Source organism: Merops nubicus, unplaced genomic scaffold (genome assembly GCF_000691845.1).
Source record: "Merops nubicus isolate BGI_N331 unplaced genomic scaffold, ASM69184v1 scaffold8729, whole genome shotgun sequence".
NCBI classification, from domain to species: Eukaryota; Metazoa; Chordata; class Aves; order Coraciiformes; family Meropidae; genus Merops; species Merops nubicus.
In genome coordinates this window covers 19,409-31,196 of record NW_008631809.1, presented here as the reverse complement: position 1 = coordinate 31,196, position 11,788 = coordinate 19,409, and the positions used below count along the sequence as shown (strand labels likewise).

Genomic DNA, 11,788 nt, shown 5'->3' with positions numbered 1-11,788 from the left:
ACTCTTTCTGGGCAATCTATAGATACTTTGGATGCAGTCTAGTATCACCACAACCAATGATTTCTGAGAATATGAAAGAGAAAAAAAACCCAACAAACCAAGCAATGCATTTCTGAAGCTGACAAGAGAATACATCATATTTGGTATAAATGTAGTCTAAAAGTCCTCAGAACTAGTTAGGTGATGTGGAAAAAGAGACCTAATGAATTATAATAGGTTTAGCAACCTGTTTTTTCTTTTATTTCTCAGTTGAGACAAATTTGAGTCTCTGAGTTGAATAATGTACTACTCATGTTGGGCTGGCACAATTCTTTTTTTGGAGCATTATAATATTACCTGCTGTGTGATCAAACTTACTACTTAACAATTTGTATGGTGTGACCACTGACAGACAACTGTGAAAAGTTCTGGAAAGTAAGTCTGAAGGCTGCACGAGATGCCTCTGGGGAGTAAATTTGGGCTTCTTTTCCTTGTTAGGTAGATTTGTAAAACTTGTACAGAACTTTGCATTCTTACTCCATGAAATACTCCAAGAAGTATTAAATATGTATTGAAGAATTTACTTCAAGTTTGTGTGACCTGAGAAATATATTTTAACACATTTTTGTACCTGTGAACTTTTGCACTGGGTTTGAAGTGCTGATAGACAGAATGTTATGCTTTGTTGATGCAAACTATTGTTTGCCTCTTATGAATACTAACACAAATGAACTCCAGTTACAAAAACTGTAGTCTTATTAAGTTAAAATGAAACCTTTTCAAAAGCAGACTAAGTTCAAAGGCTTCAGACTTGAGGCTTTTTCATTGTTTAACTATTGAGGCTGCAAAACATCAAAAGGTGCAATACTTTGATTCTAATTTGAAACTTGTTGTGTATATTCATATATATAATAACTACATTGATTTAATTGGATTACTTTCAGTTCACATACATTATGGAGAACAGAAGTGATTTTTCTGTGGCTCTTACTTTTTCTTTGTTTCCTGTTACACTAGAAAGACAGGCAACCTAATAGCTAAGAATAAAAAATTAGTACAGGATAGATTAAAGGTAAATTAAAGCGTCAAGTGTATTATCTTTACATGGTTTCCTGTGCATAATGTCCTTTCCACCTGATAATAGAATGCTTTATGGATCCTTATCAATAATGATTTTAGGTGAGCTGATGGTAATGCCCACACAGATCAGTGGGAAAAAAATATATAAGATAATCCATTATTTTGCAGTTTACAGTAAGATGGCTGATTTTGCAGTGAGGCAGGTGAGAGAGACAGAAATATATTACAGTGCCTCTTGTGTTTGCAAAGTGAGCATGAATTCATCATGTCCAGGACCACAAGTACAGCCATGATGAGCATGTGGAGCACAGTGAAATCCCTGGAGTGACACGGGAACCATTGAGATGAGGTGGGACTGCTGGGAGGGAATAAGGAACATTATTATCCCTCCCACTATTTTTTTTAAGGTAACTCACGACTTGTGGAGTTTTCAGATCTGGAAATATATCCTTTTTTTTTTTTTGTGTTACAGAAGTAGATTGTTTCCAGACTTGCTATGTGTGTTTAGGACTGCAGGGGGTGTGAAGGAGCAGGAGCATTTTCCTCCCTGTGTATTACACGCTGAGGCTGGGGCAGGAGCAGAACATGATCTGCTGCTCTTTGTACTCATCTGACTGCGGCTGATTTACTGGGAACTTTAAAACTTTAGGCCTTCACCAACAGATATAGGTGGGCAGGATATGAGGTAGTCCTATGGGATTCAGAGTCTCATCTGACTTTTATGTAAGCAGAAGTAAAGTTTCTCTGCTGCACTACAGGAGCCTTGTGCTTTAGTCAGGCACAGCAAGTCGGACATCCTGGTGTCCTTGCCAACTTCACTTTCCTACCACTAATCACTGTGTTTTGTTCTGTAAGAGTGTATTGTACCCCAAATTAAAGCTTCCTCAGTGTTCTCTGTGCTGCACCTTGATGCAACGTGCTGTATCACCCTGGACATCCTAAGCCACATTCTGCAATGTGGACTTGATTTGTGGCCTTCTGGACAATTCTGCATCTGTCAGTTGGTATTATGCATGCATTTATGTTATTAATACTTTGCAGAAGAGCAATATAATGGTTGGAGTAGTAAATTTCTAAGCTGAATGGAAAGTGAAAGTTTTGGATATATTCAGGAATGCATGGCCCAGTTTGTCTTCCAGTTTTGCAATGGTGAAAGCACATACTTGCTTTGTAAGAGAAGATTCAGTAACATTTTAAGGACAACATATTATAGACAAATTCAACGTATTTTTATACTGCGCATTCTGTGATCCAAGGCTAAATTTGTTGAATTACACTAACTATTCTGTTAATCTGGTGATTTCACAGAATCTATATGAATTCAAAACCAGAATTGCACTCCTGGGAATCAGGCCTGGTCTTTCAAATGCTAATGCACTATGTAAATTGCTGTTCCTGTTTAGATAAAATTCTGACTGTGGCAAATTAGCTACCACTTGCCTTTTCATTCAAATTGTCTTGGAACGTATGAAACCTAATTTTGTCTTTCTAAAAATTTGTGTTAACTACCGTATACTATCAGCTCCCAAAAGAAAAACCGTTTGACAGTCTGTTGAGATCAGCAGTTGTTTCAGAGACTTCCCACAATATTTTTTTTCTCCACTTCCACTTTAATGGTGTTGGTAGATACATTCACTCTTTGCAGCTGCGGTGTGTTATTTGTCATTATGATTAGCTTTTCTAAATCAGAGGTGGTATTAGTTGTAATCACATTAGTCGCGCTCCTTATGAAACAATCACTGGTGAGCTTGACTGTGGGAGCTTAATCACTAGCACTAACACCCAAAGTTAATGTTAGCTGAAGCAGTGTAGGCAGAGAAGACAACTTGCATTAAGTCCCTTTGCAGTAAGGCCTTGGGGCCATTGAAACTCCATCCTCAGGATTTTTCAGAGGTGCTTTTCCTGCACTGCCACAGGAGCCTTTTTCTGTCTGGATCTGTACAGCAAGAGCTAACTCTTCCTGACAGTGTGGTCATCCCCCATGCTTAGTTCCAAACTCCCTCCCTATCAGACCATCTTCAGCTGGTTTCTGTCAGTACAGAGAGCACTATCTCATGGTAGGTATCTTAATGGCAATGAAGCACAGTAATGATTTAACTTAGCTCTTAGTTTAAGGCAAGAATTTAGAAATGACTGCTGCATTTCAAGTGGAGTCAACAAGAAGACCATTTCTGCACAATAACAACCAATAACCAGGCCTGGATTTTTCCTACTTTTTCATGTTGCAAATCTGGGGACGAGAAAGCCACTTGAAGTCTCATCAGTGAAAATGAGATGTAGTTAGTGTGCTTTGTCTGTGTTCTGAGAAGTAACCAGTAATTTTGTGATTACTATGAGAATGCTTATTTACTATCCCTTGAAATTAGTTATGAATTGAATTTGCTGTGACATGAATTCGGTTTCTCCAAAAGAAGAGGATAGAGCTGTTCATTATTCAGTTTTGGAGACCATGCATGAATTTTCTTTTTCAGAAACCATAGAATTTCCAGGTTAAAAGACCAAAGGAGTCAATATTATGTCTTGTTCCATGGAAATTGTGGTGAGAAAGACTAATACTAAGGTCTGAGCTTGTGGATTTAAGCAATGCGGGCGATGACAGAAAAATGAACAATTTCTATTTCACAGCTTGATTTTAACAATATGTAAAAATTTGCTAACAAGCACAAGATGAGTGATAGTTGGAAAAATATGTAGATATGGAGGATAGGAAGGCCAGGTTTATTGCAGTTGCAGAGTGTGGTTTAGCTCTAGTTCATCTTTTTGGTATCTGTTTCTCTTTGATCTTTGAAACCTCAGGGCTGGATTATCAGCTTTCAGCATGCCAGGAGGAGGATTACAATATTGTGCCATGGCTCCTGTGCATCAGGGATGGAACAATAAAGAAAGGATCTTTATCAACAGGCACACTGTGGGGCTGAAGCCAGGCTGCTGCTTACCTCTGCCTTTTGCCATTCCTTCTTGCCAAGTTCCATGACAACAGCATAGTGGGATTCACACGAACCCTCCAGTACAGAAAGCTGCAGCAGCACAGTGAAATGGATTCTTACACAAGTCTTCCTGCAAGACTGCTGTTAATTGATTGCAATATCTCTTTGTAGAGGGTTTTCATGTCATATGGTACAGAAATAATGAGTAACTTCAAAGGATCAAAAATACGTTGTGCTAAAATAATTGTTGTAAATACTAGTTTTGACCTAACATTTAAATTGCCTTTAAACTCATATCATTCCAGAAAGAATAATGCCAGTCAGGTACTGTGCATGATTATACTATTCCTTTACCATTAAGTAAAATAGTTTATACAGTTCCTGTGTATTTCAGTCTGTCACTGCATTGCAGACACATCCAGCAAAAATAGGATGAGAAGAAAGTTCTAGCTCACAGAACCTGTTTCAAGAGCCACACTTAATCGCTTTAGCCCTTTATTGTTGATGTCAATTATACTGTCAATGGTATTTGACAAGAATTTGCATAAACAATGAAGCATTTTGTGCTTCGTTTTGGAAATAAAGCAAATCAGCAAGTAAAACCCAGGAGTGTCAAGGAAGTGCAGAATTTTTTTGCTAACTGACTTTGTGAAAAATGCTGTAAATTGAATACAATTTGAACAAACAAAAATATTTTATTTTTAATGCAATCTAAGCCACAGTGATTTGAAAACTAATAGACCTCAGTGCTGTGTCTGCCAACTAAACAGATAAACAATTCTGTTAGTGTTGAGGAAAATAAAACTGGAGTTCATGGGATAGTAGGTGCTCTGTTAGACACACTCCTGAAGAAAGAGGCACCAGCCTGAATTAGTTTGCTGTCTTGGTTAATAATTAATGACAGTTTGATAATTTGTCTTCAAATTTTGTAGACAACTTCATGGGAAAAGGATAGAAAAATATTATGGGTATGATAGATTTGAAGATTCTTTAACAAGCTCAAGAAGAATTAAATAGTTCAGAAGAGGAAGAGGCTACTCTGCATGTCTAAAAATTACTTTAAATTATGCCAGTTTAATAATGTAAGCCTGAGGTTTGTAAAACAATGCAGCTATAAGGGGAAAATTCGTCATTGTTCCGATAGGTTAGTGGTGAATAAGAGTAAATTTCAAGAATGAGTCACTGACAGGCAGTATTCCCACTTAGTACTGCATATCATGGATTGATTTTTCTTTCAATATATTTCCAAGGGTTTTGTGTTGTGTTTTTTTTTTTTTGTTTGTTTGTTTGTTTTAAATACACCAAAGAAATCTCAATCTTTATTGTATTGTTTTATATGTGACACTACATATATATATATAAAAATATTTTAAAAGGCTATGTTCAGGGAAAAATGATCTCCAGTAACATTCACCAGTTTTAGAGGAGGGTCTTCAGCCTGTTACTTACAGATTCCAAATGTCTTTTCCCTTGCAATGTTTCATGCTCCTCTTCCCTATGAAGACTACTGTAGGAACACAGCTGTGAGAACTGAGTTTAATAATATCCCACAGAAAATACTCCGATCTGATCAAGATGGAGATTGTTTTTCTTTGTCCTAATAGGAGAGGTTCTACAGAATGCTCATGTAAAAGTATGGGTGAAAGGCAAAAGCAGCGTTTAAAACAAGGCAGACTAGTTTAGGTTCAGGACTGAACTGGGGACTTTCATCACAATTCTGTCCTCTCTTGAGCCAGGATAGGATCACATCATCAACACAGTTAACAAGAGCCTGGTGATCTGACAAAGTTGCCCTCTAATTTGAATAGTGTTGACTTTTGTCTATCTGAATATGATGGTTTCCTAGCAACAACTTCAGATATTTGACTACTCTTGGGTTATACCTCCTCTAAAAGATGCTATATGGGCCACATTTTTTCTTCTTTTTGAACAAATTCTTGTGATAACAATGACCAATGTTATTACAGTGATATTAAATTCAATATTAATTTTTTTGACCATTACTTGCAGTTAAAGTTAATTGATCCCTTCTTCACCAATCACGTCCCATGTTCACCAAAGACCGAATAACATTTGGAAGGATACAATTCTGTTTAAGCTCCTGAAAGATCTAACATTGAGCTATAAGCTGACAGTTGAAAGGCAGAGCATAGTACAAGCTAATGAAAAACTTTTCCGGCTGCTAGATTCAGGAGGATTGAAGTGACGGGGTTTGGTGTGTTCAAAATATTCAGAAATATTTTTGAGACCTTTTTGCTCTTCAGGTATTGAACCTGAAAAAAAATATTTTTTTAAACTGTTGTTAAATACTGTGTTGAAGTCTGTAGATTGTTTTTCTTCAACTGCTGCCTTCTTTGCTGGGCAAAAAAAAAAATCCCTCAAACTGAAAGCTTTCTGTTTTTCATTAAATACTCACATATTCTACTGTGGCCCTGGCAGTATTTTCCTTTCTAAGATTTCCTCTCTATCTAGCTTTCTATCAGACCGGAGACTCTGTAAGTTAACATTGGCTGATATTTGTAGTCACGGAATAACTTAATCCTTTCCTACTACAATCTTGACATGAAAGACTACTCTGTCCTTTGTACTATCAATTTAACTTGCAGACTTCTTTTAGCCAGTGTCTGAAGATCTGAGCCAGTTTAGCTCTGTTGATTTCAAGGATTGCACCACAGAGTTTTCTGTTTCCTCTGGACAGGTGTTTTCACTGTGAGCATTGTTGAATGCTGGACTTGTTGCGCAGGGTGGTGGTGAAGTGTTTGTCCCTGGAGATACTCAAATCCAGCTGGACATGTCACTGAGCAACCTTCTGTAGCTGACAATGACGGGAGCTGGAGCTCTGAGCTATGGAAGAGTGGGAATGTTAAACTGGACACTTAAATAAATAGGCTTTTCAGGACAGATAGGCACAAATTTGTCCCAGTTATGTGAAGAAGAAAATACTCTATGTAATTGCATGGGAAATGTACATGGTTTAAAAGCTGAATGTGTATTGAGACCACACTATATGTTATTTACAGCTGGTGTATGGGAATGTTGAAGGATTGCCATATCTTGATGTCTGACTTTTCATTACATGACTGAGAAAAGTGAGGTTGCATTTTTGCAATTTTGTCAGCCTAAGAAATTAGTCTAATCATTCCCCAGAAGAAAATGGTGAGAATTATTTTTGCAGTGAAAATAGACTCTCTAAAATGGCTGTGTAATATGAAAATAAAAGGTAGGAACTCTGGTAGATCAGCAAAAACAATTTAGTACAGGTTTTCCAAATGTTGTTCTGTAGACGAATACATTGTGATGATACATGAAGAATGGGAGTTTTATTTGTCTAGTTATTTGCATGAGAACTCTAATTTTCCATATGAGCAATTCCATTAGCTGTCCTAGAGAAGCTGTGAGATTTTTTTCTTGTGCAAAGTGAAAAGGGAGCAATTCATGCTAGGCTTTTGTTCTTGGAAAATTAATGTGTAGCTTCACATTGTTGATAGATTTTTTTTTTCCCAGAAATTTGCTATTTTCCGTAATACATTTAAAAAGCTTGGTTCAAGCCACTTAGCCAAGACTCCTTTTTGTACTTCAGCAATAAATAGATAGAGGAAGACATATGGTAATGGCAATAGCCATCTTGACAGTCATCGTGGAGGAGACAATATTAAAAACACAGTCTCATTTAATTTATAGTCAGAGCTTTGATAGTACTTAGCAATTCCTGTCCCCTGAGAATTCAATTATTTCACTGTTGTACACTAGGCAGCAGCCATCGTTTCCCCTGTCCCGTTCTGTGAAAAGTCCAGGGTTTTACTTCTTTCCTCATGTGTTGAATCAAATTCATGGAATAAGATATGTGTGGTTAAAAAGTTTATAAAATCCGGTTTTGGCTAGCATGATATTGTAACAAGGCAGCATCCCAATAAGTATCACTGCAGTGCGTTTTTTTTCTCACATTTTGATTTCTATGCCATCATGATTGTTAGGTTATGTTGGCAGTGAGCTGTCGAGCTAAAAAATACAGTATTCTTGTAAATTATTCTGTGTAAATATGAGACTTTGAAAACAGCAATAGTATTGCAGCAACCTGAGATAATACCAGGACCTGAAAGACCTTGTTACCGAGTCATTGTCTCCGAGTCCTTGGCTTTATCTTTTCTCTTCCCAGTCTAGTCCTCTAGGTAGTGAGCTCTGGAAACATGGTCACCAAGTGAGTCGTCTCACACCTAGGAGAATACCACTAAATTAGTGCTAATTTACATGACAAGTCTTGTGATGGAGCCAGTACAAAGTATAGGTTCCTTTACTGGGGTGAACATTTGGCAGAGAGAGCTTCCGAAGAACTGGTGAGCACAGACCTGACAGGATCCTTTCTTGGTCCTTGGTGTATTTCCTGATGTAGACAATGCTTGTTGCAGGGGTGTGGTCGGTGTGCTCTGCAAATGAGTCATTTAGGTCATAATCAACCATATGGGCCAAAAGAAACCATAACAAGCATATGTTGTAACTAGTCTAAGCTGTGCTGCTTTGACATGCTCAGGCACAAAATTTGGCCAAAACACAGGAAAAAAAACCAGCTTCATATCCTCTAGGGGGAAAAAAAATCTCACCTAATTCTTCTTTGTAAGCATTTGGATTCTTTCAGTCCATCAGCTAAGCAAAGAAACCACTGGAACTGTCACCATTTATAGTTTGGACTATCAGAGTATGATTCAGTGAGCAAAGTTAGCATTTAGCAAAAATGTGCTGTGCTTAACAAAACATGAGTTGCTTGAATATGTGAAAGTGTCTCACATACGCAAATGCACTTTAGTGATCTTTATTTTCAATGTGTGACAGAAATTAATTTGAGGGCAAATGTGTCACAGTTGCTGATAGCTATCTGATTATGCATATGTTGCCTTGCCGATGCAGTGTCAGCTGTAAAGAGAGTCTCTCTTTGGTCAGCCTTTCATTTTCACAAAGGCTGACAATAACTTCTGTTAGCCCATTAACAAGATTATAAAACTTGAAACACACATGGTAATAAATCTCCTCCAATTACCAAGTTGTAAAAAGCAGCTTACTGGTAATTTCAGTGTAGTGGCTCAGTCACTGATTTGAGAATCCATCCTTCTTTGTAAATAGAGCAGAGATTGCCTCAGGCTGGGCCCACCTGCACAGGGAGAGGTTGTCCAAGTGAAATGGCCTGATGGAAAACTGTACCGTGCAAAGTATCTGGGAACAAACACAACTTACATGTATCAGGTGAGTGTCTGTGTTTATTACCATGTGCTTGTTTTTCAGATGTCTTTATTGCAAATTGCTCATTCAGCCCTAGAATTGGAGTGGCCAGCTGCATCTTCAAAGCTGCAGAAGGCTGGAGTGCGGATTCTTACTGTAACTGCTAATACATTTGAACTAATAAATAAACTGCCTAAACCATTAACAAGTGCTGTGTGCTCTTTGAGAGATGAGATTTCACCTGTTCTTATAAAATCAAGAAAATGTCTTATTTGATAAGAACTCAAGTGAAAAGATGAAATATTAAGATTGAAAGATAACCTTTGTTATTTTCTCCAGGTAATATTTAAATTGTTTGATGTCAGGTTATTATGCAATTAATGATATAAGACATACTATTGGTGTGTGACTACAATGAACCTTAGGCATTTCATAAAAGGATGGAAGGGAGGACAATAGAAACAATAGTATAAATAGCCCCACACTCATTCATCTGAAGCACTTTTGAAATAATTAACACAAAACCTAAGGAACATTTTTGTCCTAGACAAAGGCAAGAGGGAACTGAACACTGAAGGCAAAGCTAAAAAGCTGACTTCTGATTTGAGAGACACAATAATTGGTTTTTTTATGAGCTTGCCTATGAGAAAAATCAGTCAGCATCTTGAGTACCCAAGTGAATGGTAGAAACTGCAATAAAACAAGCACGATACTAATAGTGCTTCTGACAGAGTGGGAATCTAGGTACATTTCATTTATATATATATAATCATTTTCACTTATGTAACTCTTTTCATCTGAGGCCCTCACATTACTCTACAAAAATGGCAAATTTACTATTATATCTGTAGATAAATTAAGGCACAGGGAGGCTAAATGACTTGCTGCATTGACCTTCTCACTATTGCCAATGACTTGCAATTGAACTGAAGTCCTCAATGCCTGATCCCTTGAGCTAGTCTCTAAATCTTATTTTTCCCTATATTACCAGATGTATTATGTTGTGAAGATGAAAAGTTCTTTATAAAATGTAAAGATTATTGTTCTAAAGTAACATTAATCTTAAAATCATTTAATCTTCTGAACAGCTGGTCATCTGAGGAGTACTGTGAGGCAGATTAGATGAATGTTGTTATCTTTCATATTTGCAGGAATTTGACATAGTCAAAACAAACTTCTTTGTCTCATTTTAGACCGGTTGGACAATGTGATGAAACCGGTTTAGTTTAAGGAAAATGGATTATCATGCAGAGGTTCAGTAAGCTTTGGAGTTCCTCATCCTAACAATCATGGGAGATTACTGTAAACTGCCTTGTAACAACCCCTATCAGGAGAAAAATTGCTAGCAAAGATTAGAGGGAGTCCAGGTTGCACTACACAAGACTTTGTAAACAAGCAAGCATTTCAATCTGTAGAATGGGGGAAGAGGTGGCCACAACATGGTCAGGTTACAGGAAGTCTATAACATGGTGCAAGGTGCAAGGCTGATTTCAAGACACAGTAGTAGTTTTTCTTCTGGTCTTTCTATACAATCTGTCTGAAAGCTCCCAGGACCCATGCATGCACATACTCTGTTCTTCTGGGTTATGAGATCTCTGTTACAACTTTGAGATTCTCATACTAAGCTGCTGTGTGATCTCTTGAGTGGTATGACAGAGGAAGAGACTGAAAAGGGCTCCCTGAAAAGGGCTCTCTGAAAAGGGTATTATGATCTAATAATGCAGATCTGTTCTCCCTGCGTGAATTTGTGATTTTTCCTCATGTTCATGAGACATTTATACTTCATGTGACAATACTTGTGCATGCAGGAGCTGTGGCATGATGCACCAGAATTTGTGTCATCTGCTTTGACATTTGCCACTTAGTATCCCTAAGAAGATTTATACATGCCAAATGAAGCAGGTGTTCAAGTGAAATTGTTAATGTGATCTGCATTTGAATTTTTGATAACTTTTCATATTGACATTCACTATTTATTTTTGGGTTCCATTTGAGGTGATTAAATTAGCCATTCACACTATTAATTGCTTTCTAACAATTTCAGCTGACCCTTTAATTTTTGATATCCTGATAAAAGAAAATCTCGTGGCGAGAATAACATACTACACAGCAGAAGTCCAAATCAAATAACTTGCTGGATAAATTTGATAATTTGAAATACTGTATCTGCAGTCTGACTTAAATTGGAACTATCAGAGATGGTGGGTTTGTATTTTACATGATGCCATTTATACTACTGAAAGTCTCAGGGGAGCTCTTGTGTTTGCCTTTAATGGTAGGCAGTTTTGTTTCCAGTGTGGTATGCTGAATTATAGCTGAAGAACTTTCAGTTACTCTTCCTAAGCTCAATATATGCCATACTGCAAGCATGCCAGATTCTGTGGTATGAAGCAGTTGCCTCCTGCTGCACACTACCAGTAAAAACAAAAGCATTGCCCATTCAGGAGGTTGTTTTCTGATTGCATGTAGCTGGCAGAATTAATTTCCTGTCCAGTTCTTTCACAGTGATACTGTGTTATTACCCACAGTATTATGCAAAAACTTATTACCAAATTTGTTGTGCGGCATGGAGCAGGAATAGCAGGAAGGCT

The 11,788-nt window shown here is 37.4% G+C and overlaps 1 protein-coding gene across 1 annotated transcript in view; it reads left to right on the top strand.

Annotated features, from left to right (window-relative positions):
- The window catches only part of LOC103780067 (lysine-specific demethylase 4C-like), a 27,973-nt gene that overhangs the window by 11,679 nt on the left and 4,506 nt on the right, over window positions 1–11,788 (top strand). The window contains exon 3 of the mRNA XM_008947714.1: window positions 9,102–9,221. Coding sequence (XP_008945962.1) covers window positions 9,102–9,221 — 120 coding nt within the window. The remainder of the gene's footprint in view (window positions 1–9,101; window positions 9,222–11,788) is intronic.